Source organism: Prenolepis imparis, unplaced genomic scaffold (genome assembly GCF_030444845.1).
Source record: "Prenolepis imparis isolate NDT839.2.m4 unplaced genomic scaffold, iyPreImpa1.0 SCAF_1, whole genome shotgun sequence".
Taxonomy (NCBI): domain Eukaryota; kingdom Metazoa; phylum Arthropoda; class Insecta; order Hymenoptera; family Formicidae; genus Prenolepis; species Prenolepis imparis.
The window spans coordinates 27,681,845-27,707,007 of NW_028141159.1; the positions used below are offsets into that span (position 1 = coordinate 27,681,845).

The window sequence follows — 25,163 nt, forward strand, 5'->3', positions numbered from 1 at the left end:
TAACAAAAAATATTTATTTTGAAGTCTTCCCTTTAAAAATTGTCGGTCTAATTTTTTAACACTCTGTACACACACATACACATTACATATATACATATATATATATATATACACACATATATATATACATAATTATTTGTTATAAACAGTACAAATGAACACGGATTATATATCTATTTATTATGCATATAAATGTACATAATGAATAAATGAACAGATACAGAAGAAAAAAAGAAAGAAGAGAAAAGAAGAGAAAGATAGTGAGTGAGCTGTATTCCTGTGCCGCGATGTCATGTTATTCGTTGAAAGATCATCTCTGAAATGACGTGTGAATCGTCTCGGAGATGATTTTCTCCTAACATCGTAGCATAAAAATACAGAGCCATAATAATATATTGCTTGTCAATGTTTATAAAAAGGCTCGCTCGCTCGCTCTCTTTCTATTTCTTTCTCTTCTCTTTTATCTCTTTTTTTAATCTTTCTCTTTGTCCGTCTAATCGGTATACATTTATGTGCATAATAAACAGATATATATAATGTGTATTTGTGCTGTATGTAACAGTAATTCTGAATCAATTATAATATTATGACATTACTAACCTTTTAAACCATGCTCTCTTTTTGTTCAATCTGGGAACAGAGACAGGCAAGCGTTTATTTCTGTTTGCTCCCATTATACACTATGTATATAATTATATAAATATCACTGAAAATATCACTATATATCACAGTTCACTATTTGACACGTTATAACACGTTGTAACGGTCGAGTCGCGCTGCTTACACGTACGTAGTACCGCACGACAATGAGTAATCCCGCGCAAATATATATATAACAGACACAACGTTGCCAGTTTCGAGACGCTGGCTGGCAACAGGCAATTGCGTATATGGAATAACGCAGCTATCGAAAATTATATAGTTCGACGCTTCAGTATAGAGGAGGACAGATATATTTTGTTTTCTGTCTTTTTTATACCAAGCCGACAATGAAGAAGAGAGACACAGCTGTTCACTAATACGCGTGACAGTTTTTTTCCAGCCTCTTATATATATATATATATATATATATATATAAATAATGTAGAATTTATTTATTTATGAATTTACGATTTTAAAAAATGTACTATGTATATTTATGATTTTTAAAATGTATTATATAATACATTTTTAAAGTGATAGATGACATACAGGGTATAAATTTAAATATCATATATATATATATTATATAATATATATATATATAATATATATAATATATATAATATATATATATGATATTTAAATTTATACCCTGTATGTCATCTATCACTTTAAAAATGTATTATACGAGTATAATACATTTTAAAAATCATAAATCATAAATTTAAATATCATATATATATATATATATATATATATATATATAAGAGGCTGTAAAAAAACTGTCACGCGTATTAGTGAACAGCTGTGTCTCTCTTCTTCATTGTCGGCTTGGTATAAAAAAGACAGAAAACAAAATATATCTGTCCTCTATACTGGAGCGTCGAACTATATACAATTTTCGATAGCTGCGTTATTCCATACGCAATTGCCTGTTGCCAGCCAGCGTTTCGAAACTGGCAACACTGTGTCTGCTGCCAGCGTCTCCGTTCTCCGTCTCGTTACTGGCATCGTCAGTCGTCAAGCCACGTCGATCGTCAAGCAACGTCGAACCTCGAACACGATGCCACGACGTAAGTATTTTATATAAATTATTATTGAAATTTAGGTAAGTCGTATAGATTACGCTGCAGTTATAATGATATATAATCTCTCGCTTTTCTCGTTCTTATTCTTTTTCTTAGGTTATGAGCACATGTTTCTCTTGCATTTTCAACAGAATATGGGGATCGAGAACATTCTCTTTCTTAGGTTATGAGCACATGCGGCGCAACAATTTACGTAAGTCATAGACGTAAGTTACGCACAAATTTTTGGCGTATAATAAAAATGTGCTACAATCAAAAGTAACAATTGTAGTACATTTCTACGACATACGCCAAAAATCTTGTGCATTACTTATATCTATGATTTACGTAAACTGTTGCGTCGCATGTGCTTATAACCTAAGAAAGAGAATGTTCTCGATCCCCATATTCTGTTGAAAATGTAAGAGAAACATTTTAAATAAACATTTTAAATAAAAAAATGCATTTTTGTAGCACGAAGCGAGGGCAGTAAGTTGATGGTGGAAGCGGCGACGACGACGAGGACGGCAGCGATGACGACGAGGACGGCAGCGACGGCGACGAGGATGGCAGCGACGGCGACGTCGCCGTTGGCGTCGGTTCCGTCGCCGTCGCCGTCGCCGTTGGCGTCGGTGCCGTCGCCGTCGCCATCGCCGTCGGCATTGTCATCCGTCCAGGACCATTACAGAACGACCATAACAGGGCGAGAAAATGTAAAAAAAGTAAGTTTTTTTATTCATGGCGGAAAAAAGACATAGACATATACTAACATCTAGTTTATTATATTGATTGCACTGCACATATTTAATGCGTAGTTAAAAATTTTATATTATTTGCAAATCACACATTATATTAATATGTGAATTGCAAATAGTAATATATAATGAACAAGTCATCAATATATGTGTATATGTGTGTGTGTGTTTGTGTGTGTGTAGTATGTATGGCTACGTTCGGAAACATCTTTCTACATCACTTCTATCTCAGTGATATAGAAAGAAAGGAAATGCACTGGAGACGTTTCCGAACATAGCCATACATACTACACACACACAAACACACACACATATACACATATATTGATGATTTGTTCATTATATTATTACTATTTGCAATTCACATATTAATATAATGTGAGATTTGCAAATGATATAAAATTTTTAACTACGCATTAAATAAACATGTGCATTGAAAATAATATAATATGATTTAATATAATAATATAATAATATAATTATCGATAATTTTAATTCCGCTGGCGCTAACCCGTAGGAGTTCGGCCGTCACTCCGGTCGAATATTATATTATATTATATATATTATATATAATATAATATATAATATAATATAATATATAATATAATATAATATATAATATAATATAATATATAATATAATATAATTTTTACTAATTTTTTTTCAGCGCATAAATGAAGCTGTTAGGCGGGCGGTGAATAGGGAACGGCGTAAAAATAGGAAACATTTTAACGCCGTTCCCCCTATTTACGTATCCACGCCCGCAAGTGGATACGTCCCCGCACCACCCGCAAGTGCATACGTTCCTGCACCGCCTGCAAGTGCATACGTTCCCGCACCGCCTGCAAGTACATATGTTCCCGCACCGCCTGCAAATGCATACGTTCTCGCACCGCACGCAAGTGCATACGTTCCCGTACCGCCTGCAAATGCATACGTTCCCGCACCGCACGCAAGTGGATACGTTCCCGTACTGCACGCAAGTGGATACGTTCCCGCACCGCACGCAAGTGGATACGTTCCCGCACCGCACGCAAGTGGATACGTTCCCGCACTGCACGCAAGTGGATACGTTCCCGCACCACACGCAAGTGGATACGTTCCCGCACCGCACGCAAGTGGATTTTTCCAATTCACGCCTTATCCTCGGTATTAAAAAAAGGTAAAATATCTCTCTCTCTCTCTCTCTCTCTCTCTCTCTCTCTCTCTTTCATATATGTATTTTTCATATATAAGTGTTGAGACCGATAAAACTCCTGTGTTGCTGTTGTTACATGTATATGTACATGTACAATCATATATAATAGATTCACGTTAATATATTCATATATTATATCACGTTAATATATTCATATATATATATATATATATATATATATATATATTATTCGCAGGTGCAAATGGCAGCAGTAACATCGATCACGAGCGACTAGCGCAGTTGCAGGAAGAATTGCCAAAGGTGGAGGAAGATATATCCTCAGGATTTCGAAAAGGACGACGATACCAACTTCCATATAGACTTCATTGTTGCGGTGTCCAATCTGCGCGCCATTAACTACAGAAGCCGCATGTGCGCGCACTAGTGTTCGAGTTATGTTACAACGACGAGGACGAGAACGACGTTGAGGTGCCCTACACACAGAAAAATACGCAAGTAAATATACTTTATGCAAGTAAATATTATCTGTTTCAAGTATTTCATAAGTTTATATATTATATGAACTTATGCATAAAGTTTATATATTATATGAACTTGCATAAAGTATATTTACTTGCGTATTTTTCTGTGTGTAGGGCACCTCAACGTCGTTCTCGTCCTCGTCGTTGCAACATAACTTATTATATATTATATATTTACTTACGTATTCTTCTGTGTGCACGTGCACTATACTCTGCCTTGACTCGCCCGCGCAACTTCCGATCGCGCCAGATGATGTTTACACTGAGGGTGCTTTCGCGAAAGATCAAAATGATCCAGATTAAAATGATCCGTGCGTTGTGATTGGTCAAATCTGAAATTTCATTGAATAAAATTTCAATGAAATTGACTCTCATTGTAACTTTATTCAATGAAATTTCAGATTTGGCCAATCACAACGCACGGATCATTTTAATCTGAGCGAAAGCACCCTGAGATACTTTTAGCCAACGTATATCTAGTGACTTCTACAAATTTTTATTTTACGACGATGTAATACACAGAAAATTTTACCGCTGCCGTTCCTCGTCTATGAACATCTTTATGAGGCACTCTCTTAGCGTTTTTCATTGGCAGAACTAGAGCGCACTGAGTGCATATAAAGGTTATCGCACACAAATTAACAATGACATAAGTAATTAAAAAAGTAAAGTAATTATTAGTTATAGCTATTATTATTGTTGTTCAATATGAATAATGATAATAATAGCTCTGACTATTAATTATTTTACTTTTTTAATTACCTATGTCACTGTGAATTTGTGTGCGATAACCTTTATATGCACTCAGTGCGCACCAATTCTGCCAATGAAAAACACTATCTTTCTTTCTATATTATTTATGTTTGTTTCTTTTTGTCGCGTCCGGACTCGTTCCTACCGCCAGCGCTTAGTAGTAGTGATTTAAAATATAGCGAAGCGCGTGCAACATTGCATTTTTTTTCATTTAGCAAATAAGATTAGAGGCGAGCTTTGTCTCCAGGCTTTCTATAAAACATTCTAGTTGTAGGATAAGATCCTTTTTTTAATTGTAAAACCTGTAATGCATGCAATTGCTATGACTAATTTTTGGAGCCTCGATTCAATTATGATATACATATAAGTGTATACAATATATATTTGTGTTTTGAATAAAATGTTTCAATTTTTAAAATCAATTATGCTGTTAATTTATACATACAATTCCATACACACAATTCCATACATATAATTCTATACTACTATTCTATCCATACAATTCTATACATATAATTCTATATTTATAAATACATACAATTTTTACATTTGCAGTTTGAGTGAAAAGGAGAAAGAAAGAACCGTGAGTAAATGTGTAAGCGAATATATGTATGTGAGGAGAATGAAATTGAATGCGTGATTAGAAAGAGATAAAATGAGCGTACAATCGAGAGAACGTATGAGAAATTGCAATAATATTAGTGTATATATGTCTGTTTCATGTATGTGTATTATTCTACACGCACATTATATAGACAAGGATATACTGTTGTATCTGTCTTTGTCAGCTCAACATATTACAGCTCCATCTATCGCGACATCACGCAACTAATCTTATGCTCTGTTTTATTCTTCAGCCTCGATTCGCACACACACATATGCGTGAAAACGTTATTAGAATAATACTTTTTTATTAGACTTGCAATTTCACTTTTAATTGTTCACTAATATTTCTTCATGCTAATCCTTTCGCGCTGCACAGATTTTATGCACAGACAAACTGCAGAACTTTTTTTTAAAAATAAGTATTGTTACGAGCTGACACGAGAAGCAGACGACAAAACTATGTTATTTAACTTTTTTTGTATTTATATATGGAATTATGTGGTGCGCGATCCATTTTTATAAATACTTTAATTGTGGAAAAGGATTTATTGATCTGTATAGTCAATAAAAAGATTTTCCATAATAATTAATATTTGCATTCGATCGATAAGACAGACCCGTCTCCGACATCCCAAAAAAAAGATTTGTAAAAATTAAAATTTGTACAGGTACCACCTGTAATTTCTTGACGCGAAGATTACCACTGACCAACTCCTTTCTGCTTTTTACTTTATAGGAGTATTAACTGGAAACAATTTGCTTAATAACATCAAGATTAACACTGTATTGTTCTCTATATTTAAAAATAAATTTATATTACAATACAATATACGAGGGTGGTTTGAAAAGTCCGTGCAAAAATGAAAACTACTTAATTTTTCGGGATAAACTTTTTTTATTTTTCAACGTAGTCTCCTTTTAAGCTTATACACTTCGTCCAACGCTGCTCCAGTTTGTTGATCGCTTCCAAATAATAAGATTGGTCCAACTCTGCAAAATAGGCATTCGTTTCCGCAATCACCTCCTCGTTAGAATAAAATCTCTTTCCCCCCAGCCATTTCTTCATATTGGGGAACAAGTAGTAGTCCGAGAGAGCCAAATCTGGAGAATAGGGGGGATGCGGAACGAGTTGGAACCTTAATTCCATCAATTTTGCGGCTACAACTACAGATGAGTGAGCTGGTGCGTTGTCGTGATGGAAAAGGACTTTTTCATGCCCAAATGTTGATGCAAAATATTATGTACCCGTTCACTCGAGATGCCCACAGCACTAGCAATCTCGCGCACCTTCACTCTTCTATCATCCATCATCATATCATGGATTTTATCAATGATTTCTGGAGTAGTGACCTCAATAGGGCGTCCAGAACGTTCAGCGTCACTTGTGCTCATATGGCCACTCCGAAAATTTTGAAACCACTTATAAACTGTTCTAATCGAAGGTGCAGATTCACCATAATGTTTATCAAGCTTCTCCTTAGTCTTCTGAGGCGATTTGCCTTTCATAAAGTAATGTTTTATCAACACACGAAATTCTCTTTCATCCATTTTTTGGAAATCACTTGACTTTCTCGATTCAATCGAACGCCAAACACAGAGAAATAGACCGATCTGGCTGAAACTTGGTGTGTGTTCTTCCAAGAGATGCTACTAACTAAAAATAACCCCGATACGCACCAGTGGTGCCAGCTCTCTGACTTTGCACGGACTTTTCAAACCACCCTCGTACATAATATACGTATATAAAACATATCCAATCTGTAACCAAAAAATTTAATTGATTGTATATAATAAAAATTCTAACCTATTGTCGATTGTTCATGCAATATATAATACTATTATTTTGTAATTTCTTTAAAATAAAATAATATAGCTTTGGCGATTCACGTTTTTGAACAGATCCAAGATAGTTTATCAAAATCTATTTCAAACTGAAATAATTAAATTAAATAAATAATTAAAGAAATAATTTTATATAAGACAATACAAATATTAATAACAATAACACATTGATAAAAACATATATACCAATGAATATCTTATTAGTGTATTTAAAGCAGAATACTGTATGATGAAATCATGAATATTAAATCTTTTTCTGCTCTTCCCTCTTAACAAATTCTTAAATTCACAAATTCTAAAAAGATATTTCGATGAAACAACACTACAAATCTCTTTGGCACACTTATAAAATTGTCCGAAAACTATGCTTTTCCCTTGACAGTTAATAAACAACCATAAAATGAGTGTAATATCGGACTTTGTCATGTGGAATGACTGCGCATGCGCAAAGACCAGACGACTTGGACTTCATATTACGGTCATTTTACAGTTGTTGATTGATTATAAAGGGAAAAAGATAGTTTTCAGACAATTTTACAAGTGTGCCAAAGAATTTTGTAGTATTGTTTTATTAAAATATCTTTTTATTTAAAAATGGCACTCAAGAATTTTTAGCATGTGCTTTCTCGCCTCTGACGTCACGATTCCGACATGGTCGGCGAGGAGCCAGGAGCCTTAACTGTTCAATTCTAGCTTTTGAAGTTATTTCCCAAGAATTAAGAACTCTTGATCATGGTTGTATATTATGTTTTAATCAAGATGATCTATTATGTCTTGCGGATATTGCTCTAAAGAATATACAACATATCAATGAATTTAATGCTTTAATTTTTTAAATAAATCTATGTATGAGGATGTTATCTTCAATATTTTCGCAATATTTTTAACAGACAAAATTTCAGATGTAGAATTATATTTATTGATCAATCCAGATTTAATTAATGAGTTTCTTATAATATTAATTTAATAATTTTACTTTAGAAATTGTATTCTTTTACATTTTTGTATTGAAAGTATTATATAGCATGGTATACATTATTATATATTTAGCAAAAATTAATAAAAAAGTAAAACTGTACCATATGTTTATTAGGAAATAGCTCGATAATATTTTCAGCTAAAAAAGTGAGCCAATTTAAAAAATACTATATTTTTTCAAATTAAAATTTAGTAATGAAATTAATATTTGAGAAATAATATAAATATAAAACCAAGGCCAACTTAACGAGCATAAATAAACAGGATATAATGTTGATTAGTAAATCCTTTAGATCACACAAATAATAAATGGTTTGTTAATCTATCGGATTCAGTTATTCCGAGTAATATCTCCAATCTTCTACAACTAGGTGCTAATTTCAGCCTTCTAATCAATAAAAATAAAAAAGTAACAATTCACGAATTCATCAAGGACAATCGAAGGTAATTCAAAACGCAATAATATTAAAAATCTCAGAACGATACGAAATGTTGCGGTTCCTCAATTTTCTCACTACTTACATAAAGACATCCCTAAAAATCCAACACATGAAAAATTAATAACAATGCACAAATCAACAACAGAATTTTGCCGCCATAATCCAAACATCATATTTACACGAGCGGATAAAGGCAACGTCACCGTTGCAATGAATAAAACATATTACATTGAAAAGGTGGAAGACCTGTTAAAAGATCACAACACTTATTCCATTATTAAAAGCAACCCATCCTTACGAATCGAAAGAGAGTTAAATAACACGATAAAACAATGGCTAAAAAAAGAATACATCACTAAAAAAGAATATTATACACTACATTCAAGCGATTCGCTCCTACCAAAAGCTTATGGTCTCCCCAAGATCCATAAAAACGACGTTCCTTTCAGAATCATAGTCTCGTCGATCAATACAGCACTATATTCCCTGGCTTCTTATATTCACAAAATATTACTAAAGAGTCTACCAAAAACCAGTAGCCATGTGAACAACAGCTTCGATTTATGCAGAACACTGTCTGGTAAAACATTGGGACCTTCTGACATTTTGGTCTCGTTAGATGTCGTATCTCTCTTCACTAACATCCCTCTGGATCTTGCAATCAATAGCATCAGTAATAGATGGAATCATATCGAATTCCACACAAAAATTCCAAAAAAAGATTTTATATCAGCTACCAATTTTATACTATCATCCACATTTTTTACTTACAATGACACAATTTATAAACAAACTTATGGGACTCCTATGGGATCCCCATTATCACCCATAGTCGCGGATCTAGTGATGCAGGATTTAGAGGAATCAATCTTAAATAGTCTAGGAACGAGCTTAATATTTTACTACCGTTATGTGGATGATATTATATTAGCAACTCAGGCGAATGAAATTGCGAACATTGTCGACAAATTTAATGATTATCACGAAAGGTTAAAATTCACGGTAGAATATGAGGAGGACCGCTGCATAAGCTTTTTAGATTTACATTTAAAAGTAATAGACAATATATTATACATAGATTGGTTTCATAAAAAAACTTTCTCAGGCAGAATTTTATCATATTTTTCTAACCATCCAATGTGTCATAAAATAGGAACAATATACAATTTAGTCGACAGAGCTTTATTGCTCTCACACCCTCAATTCCATAGAAAAAAACTTGGAGATAATTATTAACATATCGCTCGACAATGGCTACCCCCTGGACCTCACTTCTAAATGGATCAATCGAAGAATAAAGAATCTTATTTTTAACAAATTGAATATAACAAATAAAAACTTGAATGTCATTAATCAACCTAACAATAGCGAAAACAACAATAAAAAATTCTTTGTTATTCCCTACATCAATACAATCTCTGAATTAATTGCACCATCGATTAAAAAATTGGACATGACTGTTGGTTATCGATGTCTTAATAAACTAGAGAAATTTGTCAAGGTACAAAAGGATAGGACCTACCATCCACATAATTCAAATGTTATTTACAAAATAAACTGCAATGATTGTAATGCAACGTATGTCGGACAAACAAAAAGACAATTACGCACTCGACTCAAAGAACACATTAATAACATTAAATTAGATTCGTCAAGACATTCGGTAATTTCTGAGCATATTCTGAGTGAAAAATATACATTCAATTGGAACAATATTAAAATTTTAGATTTTGAACATAATTATCAAAAAAGACTTATTTCCGAAATGATACACATTAAAGAACAAAAAAACGGTATTAATTTAAACAAGGACACAGAATTATTGGACACTGTTTATTTTGACATCCTAGAGGAAATAGCTAACATACGATGATTTGTACTTTTTAGAGTTATTGTTTGGTACTCAGATATGCTCCCCACAGTCGGTTTTAAGATACACTGTAAGTGAGAGGTTAATGGCAAGAAATTTAACATATCTCAAGATATAATTGTAAGTGACTTTTTTCACTATATTGAGCTCGTGGCAAAATTTTAACGCTTCTTTTTACCCACAGTTCCAGTTTATCATTAAAGACAAGTGTCAATCGAATATCATGGAACATACCAATTTTATACAATGACATTAATATTTGATCTTATCGAACTAACTTATTCTCGCCTTCCAACGAAGAATGGGTTTTATCATCACCATCGTACGCGTTCCATTTATAGAATTTTTAAACTTGTTAAGTTCAAATGGATTGTTACAACTTTTTTGCCATGGCTTCTTATAAATTATCTGTATACTACCTAAGCTTACATATAACGGCAACTCATTCGCTCGGCGCAACTTTAAACAATTTTTTTATATTATATTTGCTTTTTATATTATATTCTCTTTGTATTAACTCTACTCACGTACTGAGGAAGACTAAGTAAGTCGAAACGTATACGTATTATGTAATATTTAAAATAAATTACTAATCAACATTACATCCTGTTTATTTATGCTCGTTAAGTTGGCCTTGGTTTTATATTTATATTATTTCTCAATTATTTGCTTTGCATCATACGAGCCTTACGATTAATTTATTTTTATTTGAAATTAATATTAATAAGAATGTACCTTTTATCGACATCTGCACTAAGCTCGACAGAGAGAACGCAATCCGCGACATAATTACAAAGAGAGACGATCAATGAGTTGACCATTCTGTTTATAAAATGATAGTACTTCCTTTCCTCGATACTCTCAGATAATATTCGTCTTAGGTCCTACATAAATTATGAGGAATTAATTTTAATAAACTATGACATGTATATATGAACAAATAGCAGAATAATTGATATTTACATATTTTTCTGTTTTATCAGAAGCATCTGTACTAATTATTTTAATTTTATTTGCAGTGCCGATAACTGGTAACTGGTAAATTCAAATCAGGAATAATTTCTGTGTTATTTTCATCTTTTGTGTTGTTTTGGTCAATTGTAAGTGTCACAGATTGATCGATCTTCTTTCTGCTCAATAATTAATGAATTATTTTCCAACCATTCTTTCCATTTCAAATGAAACTTAATTCTATGACCTGTTACGTCCAGACTCGTGGAAGGAAGAGTCAGCGGAAGGGCGTAACTAAACTTACTTCGAACGACGGCAGACTATCTGTCTGTTCGACTCGAACGAACGTGCTTAGGCCTAAATAGGTCAACGACCGGGAAGGTCGCTTTTACTCTATTTAAAGGACCGTCGGTGGCCTCTTTTCGGTAAAAAAATTTAATCTTATTATGCGGGACAAGGCCTAGTGCGACTTCGGGAAAAGAAGTAATGAGATCGGGTCTATTAAAGAGTATTAGGCACGAAGATAATTAATTTATTTTATTCTTATAGAGGACAAGAAAAGAAAAATTAGATTCATCGGAATTATTACACATATATATTATTATTATTATTCCTTATTCTAATAGTGTTGCTCTCCAAGTCAGAAAATAAATAGATGCGCCTGTGTATGAGTGAGTGAGTGTGGATCGCGAGTGATACATGAGTACGGAGGTCTTCAATCGGGACAGAGAGGGGAGTTATTGTTTAAAATTTAGGGTCCCGATTGGTAATTACAATAATTTTTCAATAAACAAATAATAGATATATAAAACGTGTTCGTGTGTGTGAGGGTCATGGAAGTTTCTGAATGTGGATGGGGTGGAGGGGGGATAGGATGCAATTTTGACATAATTCTTGGAATACTTATTTTTTTTCTATTTTGTCATTATTAATTCTATTTCCTATTCTCTGCGCATGTATAATTTTAGAGTGAGAGAGAGAAGAGTGATCCTGAGTGATTTTGGAACGAGTGAAATCACGAATCTCGTCGTTATTACGGGAGATCCTGAGTGATTTTCGGGATGGGCAAAATCGCGAATCTTGCCGTTATCACGGAAGATTCTGAGTGATTTTCGGGACGGACTAAATCACGAATCTCGCCGTTATCACGAGAGATCCTGAGTAATTTCCAGAATAGACGAAATCACGAATCTCGCCGTTATCACGGGAGATCCTGAGTGATTTCCGGAATGGACGAAATCACGAATCTCGCCGTTATCACGGGATATCCTGAGTGATTTCGGAATGGAAGAAAGAGAGAGGGAGAGAGAGAGGTTTAGGGTTGGATAGGATAGAACTCGCGCAAAAAGAAATTTAAAAAAGATGGTTTTATCTTGAGTCCAAGAATTATTTCGGTGGGTGAAATATTTATTTTTGCGTTTTCCTTTTGTTATGCGTGTGTGTCTTGACTTACTGTTTGTGAGGTGCGTTGTTAACAATGGCTGCTGGGTCGTTCTGGTCTGGTTGTATATGCGGTCTATCGGAATTGAACTATGTTCTTGCACTCACGCACCAAACGAACGTCGGAATCTGAGTTTGAGCGAGGCCGAATTTCGAAAATGATTGTGTTCGAAAAGTCCGAAAAAGTCTAAGTACGAAGCCGGATAGGTCGTGTGCGGAAAATTACGCTCAAAAGTCCGGAGTAAAATCTGCTCTCCCGAGGGATGTCGCGGGTATATCAACCTCTTTGCTCCTCCTCTCCATTGGTTTGTTAACATTTCCTGACGAATAGGAAATTTTTCAATGACGCCCTTAGGGTCCCGGAGGCGTCGCTTTTGATTTCACAATTATCATGGTTGGTCAGGACTTTTGTTTAGGCGCTTACGTTTCGACCAATGGAGAATTTGTTGCTATCAAGTGTGGTTGATATTTTTATTACCCTCTCGAGTTTGTCTCGGGCCGATATCGCGTAACGATGATCTGTCAGACGAGAATTGTTTGGAATCGATTACCGTTATTAGTCTCTCTCTTAAAATTTTTATTAGTTTTCAAGTGTTGGTTTTATTTAAAGAATTGTCGACTATAGTCTATCTTCTTAGAGTATAACGAGTTACAGTTTTGAATTTTATGAGTTAATCTGTTTGCTTCTCAAGTTCTGTATATATTCTTTACTTTTACGATGGAACTGTCTCGGAATATGTTTGCCTCGCCTGTCAGATCGTCGGTTTATCTGCGCGTCTGCGATATTTAAAATATCGCCTTGCGTTCTCCGAAAGAAAAGAATCGTGGAGTCCACAGGACGTAACAGACCCAATTTGAAAATTAATGACTCAATTATTATTTTATTAATGTTTTTAAAAACAATTTTGTCTATTTCCTGTTCTTAAATACAACAATGCTTTTGTATAATATACAGGGTGGATTAATAACTCTGTCCACCTGGAATCATCTCCTGGAAATGTCTCCGTTATTTTTAGAGATACAAAAATATTGTACTTACAAAAGTTGTACGGTATCAAGAGAGCCATAATATGCTACTAATAGTTTTTTTGCAGGTCTTCAGAGATTTCAAAATCGTTGAAATTGTCTAAAATCGCTATTACTAAGGATAAAAATGGAGATGACCTTGAAATACAAAAAAATTATTAGTAGCATAGGCTCTCTTGATACCGTACAACTTTTGTAAGTACAATATTTTTGTATCTTTAAAAATAACGGAGATATTCCAGGGAGACAGAGTTATTTGTCCACCCTGTATACTGCTCACAAAAATTAAGAGAACACTTAATTTTTATGAAAAAGTAGGCAAAATTCAGCTATAACTTCGGTACAAATGAATAAAATTTAAATAAAAAAAGGGTTTAAGAGCTTGAAATCTCTACTTTCAAAAAGTTTATATTTTTTATGCTTTTTATTTTCTATAAGTTTCGTAATTTTTACATAAAGAAAACCACGAGCTAGACAAAATGAAACGTCTCAATTTGTGCGCCTGTAACTTTTTCAGAAAAAATTTGCGACAATTTTCGACTTTTCTTGTGAAAGCTAAAGTTTTCCCTACAAAATCGTTTTTTAAAAATGTTTATTGTTTAAGTTATCGCGGATTAAGTAAAAAATTAGCATTTTGAATTTGATTGCTTATAATTCCATTAAAAATCATCGTATCGCAATTCAAAAAACAGATTCTTAAAGCTGAAACTTTGCTCTATAGAACAGTATAATTGCTAAATTTTTTAGAAAACATAGATATGATTCAAATGAATGAAAATAACGTAAAAATTAGCGATTTTTTCATTTTTTACTTTGATCCAAAAAAACAATTATAAAGAACAACAAAAAAAATTTACTTTTTATGTTTTTTATACTCTTAAGTATCCTGAATTTAAAAAAAATATGCCGAACAGCTATGAAATTTCTTTCATTGTGGCCACTATAGTTTCTTATGGACAAAAATAGTGAAATTGCTTACTTTCAATGAAAAATAATAGTCATAAAAGCAATGCAAATAGTTGATGTTGTCAGTTATCAAGATATCTCACAACTTTCCCTACAATACTTTATGAACGTATTCTAGAGGTAAAATAGAGTCAAAAATTCTAAGACAAAATTATTGAGGCTGTAATAGTTTTTGAGTTATAAGCAATGAAAGTTTGCCTATGAGTACATTTACATGGCACCCTTAATCGGGTTTAATAATATCCGTAGTTGTAAAACTTGCCAATCACAGCCATTTCCCTGAAGAATGAAACGGCTGTGATTGGCCAGTCTTACAACTACGGATGTTATTAAACCCGATTAAGGGTGCCGTATAAATGTACTCAATGATACATCGCGTAGAACTCGCACGCTCAGGCCCGTAATTAATTACATATACACACGTACCAATCTATCATATGTTGATTTTATTCAAGTCAGGTGATATTGATTTTTATTGCACAGCTGATTTTATTTTCGTTTCTTATGTACGTATGTATTACGCACACATTCTACATTATGGCGATAGGCTAATATTAACAATTTTTAATCTTACGGAAAATATTTAATTAAAAAAAAAAATAAAATAAATTGACAAAATAAAAATCAGCTGTGCAATAAAAATCAATATCTGCAGACTACGCGAAGATACAAATTACCGTTCCGCGCGATTCAAATACAGTGCTTATTAGGGTGGAGTCCCATGGACTGATATTTTCCGCGTAACGCGTATCGCGTAACCAATCAGAACATTCAATTCCACGTAAAGAAAACGCGGCTCTGATTGGTTACGCGGTACGCGTTACGCGGAAAATATCAATACATGGGACTCCAGGCTGGAGTCTCCAGCCTTACCGACACGCGCCCGCCGAGAACGTGCGATAGATCAAACGGCTCTCTCTCTCTCTCTCTCTCTCTCTCTCTCTCTCTCTCTCTCTCTCTCTCTCGCGCGCGCGCGCGTGGTTCAAACACCGCCTCGATTGCACATACTGAGAGCGCGATTCAGCACAAGTACCGAAGCCTTACCGATTATTACACACGCACACGTACGCACGCACGCACATATATATATATATATATATATATATACAGGGTGTCCCATAATTCGCGAACCACCCGTCAGTTGTAGGTAGAGTAGGTTAAACTGAGTCAAAAAGTCCTCTACCATTTTGCGATTTTCTCAATAATTAATGAGAAATAAATTAAAGAAAATCAGCCAATTCGAGCGATGATAAGCGTGCAGCGAGAAGAGACAGCCCACTCGGGGGTCCAGAGTTAGCGCTACTCGTATGTAGTTACTGTCTTTTGTAAAGCGCTCCTCCCCGCTTCATCGCGCGCCTAGCAACCGTGTAACATTATACTGTTTCTTTTCGCCGCATGCTTAGTAACGATGTGAAACTGGGCTGTCTTTTCTCGCCGTCGTCACGCGAATTGGCTGATCTTCTTTAATTTATTTCTCATTAATTATTGCGAAAATCGCAAAATGGTAGAGAACTTTTCTATTCAGTTCAACATGCTCTACCTACAACTGACGGGTGGTTCGCGAATTATGGGACACCCTGTATATATATATATATATTGTGACGAGACATTTTAATCGTCTGTCACAAAGGCCGAGCGGCCCGGTCAAGAATGATAAAGGGGCCTCCGTTCTTCCGATTAGCGGAAAAGAGAAAGAGCGACCCGAGCCCGGGATCGGACGCGATTCCGCTGCTTTGCGTTCTCGCGTAATTTTTTTGTTTTTGGCATTATTAGTCTTTTCTTTTTGACACATCGTAACAGCAAAATACGGGATGTTCGGCGAGATCTCATCCGGTGGTGAATCGGCGGAAAGGAGAAGGGACGTGGGACAAGTGGAGGCCCACCCGAGGAATAAAGCACGCCAGGTGAAGATATCAATAATTACGAGCAAATGTTATCAAAAAGGACGGATGCTGCCGCATTTCCTCTCATAAAATTTATTCTGCCTATGAACCGAGGAGACGGCCTGAGAGGAAGGCCACTTTGTGCGCAAGACGCGCGGGAGCTCCGTTACGCAACGACGGCGCAAGATCCGACACGTGAACCCGGCGCCCTAGAGACAACCCTAATCATAGCGGAGTGGAACAATGAGGATACAAATAAGATACTTGCGACAACCGTAAGGATCGACCATAGACTTATAGAGATAGACTGCACGCTCTTACGGTTTGGCTGTCTTAAACATTGAAGGATAGAAATATAGTGGTTGGATCTCTTTTTCTCTCGCACAGTTGAAGGAGAAGGGTTCGCTGGTGGAGGATGAATGGAGAATGAACGGAGAATGAACGGAGAGGCAGGGGAATGCGCCTCCACCACATAGCCGATTAGAAGGAGAAAGAGATCCGACCGTTCTCTCTTTTTAATGTTTAAGAGAGGCTTTTGATAAGGATGCGCAGTCCATCTTTATAAGTCTATGGGATCGACAAGGTCGTGCTATGGTCCTGACTCCGATAGCGTTACAGGTGGCGCTATTTAAACATTAAATTTGCCGACGTGATTCCTGCGAGCTTTCCGCTCGTCACTATTCGACAAGCAAGCATCCGGAACGGATCAGCCGAATCTCAGCCGAAATCGCGCCGTACCTGTAACGAGAGTTGTAATCAACAAAATTTCTCGGTGAGTACTAATTACAATAAATATTTATATATTTAAAATATTAGGTTGGCCAAAAAGTAATTGCGTTTTTTATATGGGGTTCAATAATGGACATACATGTCTTGAAATAAAACTAACTTTATTCTAATCCGCAAATTATGTAACTTGACAACTGACAATTCAAGCTTGTTTTAGAAAAAGAAAGTGCACAATTTTGTTAACAATTGTTTGTTTGCCGTCAATTTCAAAATGGAAAATCAAAAAGAACATTTTCATCATATCTTGTTATATTACTTCCGAAAACTAAAAAACATTGCAAGCTCATAAAAAGTTATATGATGTGTATGATGATGTCTTAAAATTACGCCAGTGTCAGAATTGGTTTGCTAAATTTCGGTCTAGAGATTTTGATGTTAAAGACCACGCTCAAGAAAGCCAATCGAAGTTGATGATGACAAAATTAAGGTACTGATCGAATTCAATCATAAAGTTGCCTGAAAGATGGCAAAAGAGATAATCCAATAAAGTGGACAATATATTATTTAATAAAGTTTTTGTTTCCCATGAAAAATTCGCCTCTCATTTACATAGAAGAAAACGCAATGACTTTTTAGCCAACTTAATAGAATACTTATTTAAAAGTATAAATTATTTTTACACATTATTATAAGGACACTGTTCGGGAAATAAAGCATAAAATTTATGACATTGTTTATTATACTTTTGCATCTCTCTCTCTCTCTCTCTCTCATTTTTTTCTAAATAATAGCTTTCTTTTTGTTTCTTTTTCTATCTCTTTTCTTCTCTCCATCTTTTTTCGTTGTCTATTCTTTGTATTTTCTTAGGCTTTAAATAAAATATTTAAAAGATTATTAACTTTAATAATATTTAAACCTTTAATATTTTATATATTATATATTTATATACATACAAATTTGTAAGTTTTAAAGCGCTCTCCTAATTGTTTTGCGTAGTGTAGTCTATCTATCTATCTATATCTATATCTCTCTATCTATATAATAAAAACAGTCATGTTTACCGTGAAGTGCGTGTTCGAAGTCGAATATATCGCACGTATTGTTACCGTTTTTCCGAGTATGTAATTGGTGGTCGATTCCGAACGATCGAGACCACAGTTATGACAGTTCGTACCATGACAGCTTAACAGTGACAAAGTTTAAATGTGTTGTAAAGATGTTGTATGAAATCGCGATGTTAATATCTCGTTATCGCGGACGATTATTTTGTGAAATATATTTCGCGACATTTAGGCAAGAAAGAAACTCGATTAATATTTTTGACAGTTATAATATGCGATCTTTTTTTTGTAAAGAAAAAAATTGAGATATTAATAAAGATATTATTAAAGATATTAATAATATCTTTATTAATTATAAAAGATATAGATTAATTTTTATATTTTTCAATACTATCGAAACGGTAAAAAATAAAAAATATTTTAAATAAAAATTTATTGTACTTGAATGTACTGATTTTTAATGTACTTTATAACAATGTAATCAGATTGTTCGAAAATGCCGTGTTTTTCGATATTTCCTTCTTTCTCATAATTTTTAAAAATTTGTTTTATAACAAAATAAATTTAATGTCAAATTTAAACATATATAATTAGAATTAGAATTAGAAAATTTTATTGCTGCCCCAATTGGGGATTACAAGGCGCTTTTTTCCTTAAGGAGCGGTCCCAAACCTTTATACACTTTATACATAAACTTATAATCTATTTTTAACCTATAACTTAACCTATATACAAAAACTCCACGCAACTCCGCCTTACGCTTGCCCTATCTCGCCGCACCATTTACCCTCTCGCTCTTTCCCTCCTATCTTATGCAATCTTACAACTAGCTTACAACTAGCTTAATCTAATGTGGGACTTCCGCTTCCGGTTACTTCTGCCTTTCCTCCTCCACTCTCTCTCTCTCTCTCCCCCTCTCTCTTTCTCTCTCTCTCTCTCACACTCTCCCCCCTTCCCCTCACCTCCTTCCCCGTCCCCTCTCGCTTCCTCCAACAATTTTACCCACAATTCCCCTTCTCCTTCCTCTCCCAGTACCTCCCTCACCATTTCCTGCCAGCTCTCTCCCCTTCCCCATTCCATACATTCCTCCCACACATGTTTCCACGTCTCCACCCCTCCCCCACACATCCTACACCTCCTTTCCTCCTCCTTCTCCCAATATCTATTTCCCCTCATTCCATTCCCCAATCTGTACTTCGCCATCCTCTGCCACCTTCCTTCCGTCCACCCTTTCCTCAGATACCTCGGTACTCCCTCCCCCTTTACCTGTTTGTACCATTTATTATATTCCGAATTCTCAATCTTTTCCCATCTCTCCTCCCTCTGCCCTTTCTTATTCCATTCCTCAACCTCCTCCCACCTAAACTCCCCTCCTTCCCTTCTTTCCTCCACCTCCCTTAAATTCATCCCTTTACCCTCAAAAAACTCTCTTCTTTCTTTCTCCCACTCCGATAATTCCCCTCCCTTTTTAGCCCTCTCCTTAATTTCCTCTAAACATATTCTTGCTAACCACTCCCCCTTACCCTCCTCCAACCTCCTCTCATATCCCCACGCCCTTCTTCCCATCCTTGATCTTATCTTTTTCCTTTGAAGCTCCTCCCTTATCATATACCCCGGCGTTCCCCAATCCACTCCTAACATCCATCTCATATACCTTTCCTGTACTCTTTCCAATCCCTCTCTCTCCTCCCACCCCCATATCTCAACCCCATATCCTAAAACCGTCCATACTAACGCATCAAAAAGCCATACTCTCCTCCCCCAATTACCACCAAATCTCCTCTTTCCTATCCCCCATACTTGCCCCATTACTGCTGCCCCCCTCCTCATTCTCTCCCTCACCTGTCCATCCTGCCTCCCATTCCTTTGTACTACATAGCCTAAATACTTGTACTCCTTTACCTCCTCCAACTTCTTTCTCTTCCAATACCAACTAGCTTTCTTCAGCCTCCCTCCCCCCTTCCTGCACCTCATCACCTTCGACTTGCTCTCATTCAACTCCAATCTCTTCTCCTCCAAATATCTTCCTAATCTTTCCATCATACACCTTATTCCCCCCTCATCCTCTGCCATCATCATCACATCATCCGCGTATGCTAGCGTGTATATCCTATCCTCTCCCAACCTCACTCCTCCCCATCTCCCTTTCCTCATCTCCTCCTCCAACTCCGCCATCATCATATTAAAAAGCAGCGGACTCAGAGGACACCCCTGCCTCACTCTCCTCCCTCCAGAACTTTTCTCCCCTCTCCTCCCCTATTCTAACCCTGAATCCTATCTCCCCTACTATCTCCTCACATCTCATTACCATCCCTTCCTTCACCCCCCTCCCTCTCAGCGCCGCTATTAATCTCACCCTGTCCACCGAATCCAACGCCGCCCTCAGGTCCACAAAAAATAGCACCATTTGTCTTCCTTTCCTGCTTATCTGTCTATTTATCAGGTAGTTTAAAACGTAAATATTATCTACTGTCCCCATCCCTCTCCTGAACCCCGTTTGATTCGGTGGCACCATCCCTCCTTCCTCCACTTCACCCCTCAGCCTCTCTGCTAACACCGTCGCATACACTTTGTATAACGACGGTGCCAGCGTTACTCCCCTAAATCCCCATTTATGTACATACCCACCAATCTCCATCCCTCCCCCTTTTTCTTTATCATCACCTCCATCATTCCTTCCTTATCCGCCCCGCACTTTCCTTCTATTCCTAACCCTTTTCTTACCCCCACTATTATTCCCCCCATTGCCCTTCCTTTCCTATTTTTCTTCCTCGCATATTGCACCTCCCACTTAAATCCCAAAGGCAACCTCCCTCTTATCTTCTCCCACCCTTTTTCATCTACCCATGTTTCTAACAAGAACATTACATCCCATTCCCTTATCGCTTCCCAGAATTCCGCATCCTTATTCTTTAGCCCCGCCACATTCCAAAATGCCACTTTCCATCCTTCCTCCCTTCCTTCTTCTTCGCTCTTTCTTTCTTCCCCTCCTCTCCCCAACTCTCCATCTCTCCCTCCCCCTCTCTCTCCCCTTTTCCTTTTTCACCTTACTTCTCCTATTCGTTCTCTACCTTCCTTTTTTGCCTCCTGCAATTTGTCTACCTCCATTTCCCCCGCGTCCCCTCCTCTCCTCTCTTCCCCCTTCCCTTTTTCTTCACCTTCCTCCTTCAGCTCCTCATTCACCTCATCCCACCTCCACCATTTACCCCTCATCCAAATTCTTCCATATCGTACCCACGCCCTCCTTCCCTCTCTTTCTTCCCCCCTAGCGATCTCTCCTAATCTCCACATCATCCTTCTTTCTTTCCACGTAAGATCTTCCTCAATCCTCTCTTCTCTCCCCCTCAATCTTCTTTTCTTTTCCATTATTTCCCTCTTAACCTCCATATTTCCTACCCTTACTAATGCCATACTAGTCCCATCTCCCCTCCCCTCCCCTATTTTCCTCACTTCCCCCACCTCCCCCACCGGCCCCTCTACCCCTATCTCTTTTAATATTCTCTCCACTTCCCCTTTTACTCCTCCTTCCCCACCCTTTATACCTTTCACTATAATGTTCCATCTCTTTTCCTCCCTTTCCTTCCTCTCCCATCTCCATTCCATCATATTAATCCTACCTTTCATCTCAACCATCTCCTCTCCCTTCCCCTCCCCCTCCTCTCCCCACTCTTCCTCAGCTCCAATTCTTCCACTTTCTTCCCTAATTCTATAATCCTCCCCTCCAACCCCTCCTTCTTCCTCCCCCACCTTCTCTTCTTCTCCTCCATTTCTTTCTTCAGCTCCCTTATCTCCTCTCTTATTTCTTCCTGTCCTCTTATTCCCTCCTTAATCTCCTCTTTAATTTCTCTTCTCATCTCTCTCATCTCTCTGATTATTTCCTCCTTCCATTCCCTCCCCATTTCTCTTAAGCTCTCCCCCATCCCTCCTGCCTCCTCTTTCCTTTCTGTCTCTGGCGATCTTATCACCTTTTTACTTCTCCTAAATATCCACTGTAAATCCCCTTTCTCCTCCATCTCTTTTCTCAATCCTATATCTTCTAATTCATCCCTTTTCCTTTTCAAAACCTCTTCCGGCGTCCCCGTGCTACCCCTTCTCTCCCTCTTCTCAACATTCTTTATTCTTTGCACCTCATCCATTTCCCTTCTATACTTCCCTTACTCTATGTCTAGTGACTTTTCTCGCGCCACCTACCTCTTTCTCTTTCCCTATACCTACTACCCTATACCTGCTCCGATCCCTCTACACCTGTTCTCACCTTTCTTAGTTCCCCTCCTCTCCCCCTGCACCCCTGACCGATCTCCCTAACTGTTGACTCACTCCACCTGCACCACTTTACTCCCTTCTCACCGCTCTTTTCCCTTCTCACCCAACTCCCCTCCTCACCCCCTGCACTCCCCCTGCATGCACTCACTCCAGACTCTCACTGACTCACTCTCTCTCACCTTTTCTCTTCCTCCTACCTCTAATATCCACTCAAAACACACTCTCTGATAGCACTTCAACCTTCTATCACGCAACCGGAAACGGAGTCTTTAAACATATATAACAAAGTTGCATAAAATATTAAAATGTCAAAGACTAAGTATAAGTTAAGATTATAAGTTTAAAGCAAATAGCAGTGATAAATTACTTTATAATTTTAAAGTCGAGTATATATCGTTATGTCATGTCACATATTTTTTATTATCGAACGAAGGAACATTTTAACATACACCACCTATATTTTTAAACACGTTAGTTTATTTTTTAAAAAAGCTTAAATCATTAGTGACGATAATTAATCTTTTCATAATTTTAGGATCGCCATTTAGCCATCATAATGTTACATTAAGTCACATGTTTTTTAATATTTTTTATAATCGAACGAAGGGCCACTTTGTTTTTCTATATTTTTAAATGCGCTTTCTCATTTAATGTTCTAATCATTAACGGAGATAATTGATTTTCCTAATCTTAGGGTCGAATCCTATATATATCTTACGTTATAATATCACGTGTTGCTTCCTCATAGAAAAAGCTTTGTTTTCGTGAAAAAAATTTTTTTTCAGTTTTTGATGTCAATGTGTTTAGAATGTTTTAAAATGTCGAAAAATCATATTTTTACAAAATGTCCGTATGCATGTGTATATGTATGTATCCATCTACGGAAGGGCGTGATTACTCTAACTTCCGTAAATTTTGAGATATCGGGTTAAATTTTTTATATGAATAGATTATTATTAAAGGTGAGTTGGTATTGAATTTGGCTTGGATCGGTTAAGGGATTCTTTTTTTTATAAAATTTCAAATTTAAAAAAAGGGGCGTGATTGCTCTAACTTCCGTAAATTTTAAGATATCGGGTTAAATTTTTTTACATGAATAGATTATCATTAAAGGTTGGTTGGTATTAATAAAAAACAAAAAAAATTTAAGAAAAATAAAGAAAAAAAAACAAGTGTGCAAATTAGAAATTTGCACATTGCTTCTTCAACATTTTATTTCGCTCATAAAGCTTCCTCTATGAGGAAGCCAAACTATTATATATTAATAATTATGATTTAATTTTAAAACAAGCTTCCTCTGACGAAGAGCTTTGTGAGCGAAATAAAATGTTGAGAAAGCAATGTGCAAATTTCTAATTTGCACACTTTTTTTAAAAATTAAATTAATTATTTTAAGATATATACGCATATGCATTGCAGTAAATTAATTATTTGTTATGTTAAGATATATTGCAGTAAATTAATTATTTGTTACTTTAAGATATATTACAGATAAGATACATGACAATAGATTTTTTTCAATATTTTTATTACCTCTCGTAGGACTATTTCATTATTTTCGATATTATTTCGATATTCGATAATATTTTGTTATTATTAAACGCGGTTTTTCATTTTTTAATAAGTTTTTATTAGCGGCAATAATTAATTTTCCAAAATTTTAAGGTTGCGATTTAGATACTATAACGTTAAGGTTTTACCATGTCTTTTTTAAATATATTTTATTATCGAACTGAGCATTATTTTATTAATGTTTTCATATAATTTTAAACGCATTATCTAACATTATAATAGATTTTAATTAACAATGGTAATAATTAAATTTTTCGAAATTTTAAGATCGCGATTTACATATCATTAAGTAAGGTCACGACATGTTTTATATATATAATATATATATATATATATTATATATATAATATATATATATAATATATATATATATATATATAATATATATAATATATATATATATACAGGGTGTCCCATAATTCGCGAACCACCCGTCAGTTGCAGATAGAGCATGTTGAACTGAATAGAAAAGTCCTCTACCATTTTGCGATTTTCGCAATAATTAATGAGAAATAAATTAAAGAAGATCAGCCAATTCGCGTGACGACGGCGAGAAAAGACAGCCCAGTTTCATATCGTTACTAAGCATGCGGCGAAAAGAAACAGTATAATGTTACACGGTTGCTAGGCGCGCGATGA

General features: G+C 35.8%; 2 protein-coding genes across 2 annotated transcripts; one reads left to right on the top strand and one right to left on the bottom strand.

Moving 5' to 3' along the window:
• Positions 1 to 806: 806 nt before the first annotated feature.
• Positions 807 to 4,101, top strand: LOC145939128 (uncharacterized). The gene is made up of 6 exons (XM_083043302.1): positions 807 to 810; positions 1,551 to 1,715; positions 2,184 to 2,431; positions 3,132 to 3,360; positions 3,445 to 3,626; positions 3,859 to 4,101. Exons 1-5 carry the CDS (start codon positions 807 to 809, stop codon positions 3,618 to 3,620), a joined length of 822 nt encoding a protein of 273 aa, XP_082899428.1. The 3' UTR covers positions 3,621 to 3,626; positions 3,859 to 4,101.
• A 2,566-nt stretch (positions 4,102 to 6,667) lies between these two features.
• Positions 6,668 to 7,051, bottom strand: LOC145939132 (protein GVQW3-like). The gene has a single exon (XM_083043318.1). It carries the CDS (start codon positions 7,049 to 7,051, stop codon positions 6,668 to 6,670), a length of 384 nt encoding a protein of 127 aa, XP_082899444.1.
• Positions 7,052 to 25,163: the final 18,112 nt, after the last annotated feature.

Bases quoted from the DNA above. Each gene is read 5' to 3' on its own strand.
- LOC145939128 (XM_083043302.1), top strand. The intron at 1,716-2,183 runs GTAAGTATTTTA...GCATTTTTGTAG, and splicing joins CTCGAACACGATGCCACGAC to CACGAAGCGAGGGCAGTAAG. The intron at 2,432-3,131 runs GTAAGTTTTTTT...ATTTTTTTTCAG, and splicing joins GGCGAGAAAATGTAAAAAAA to CGCATAAATGAAGCTGTTAG.
- LOC145939132 (XM_083043318.1), bottom strand. From the start codon at position 7,051: ATGGATGAAAGAGAATTTCGTGTGTTGATAAAACATTACTTTATGAAA.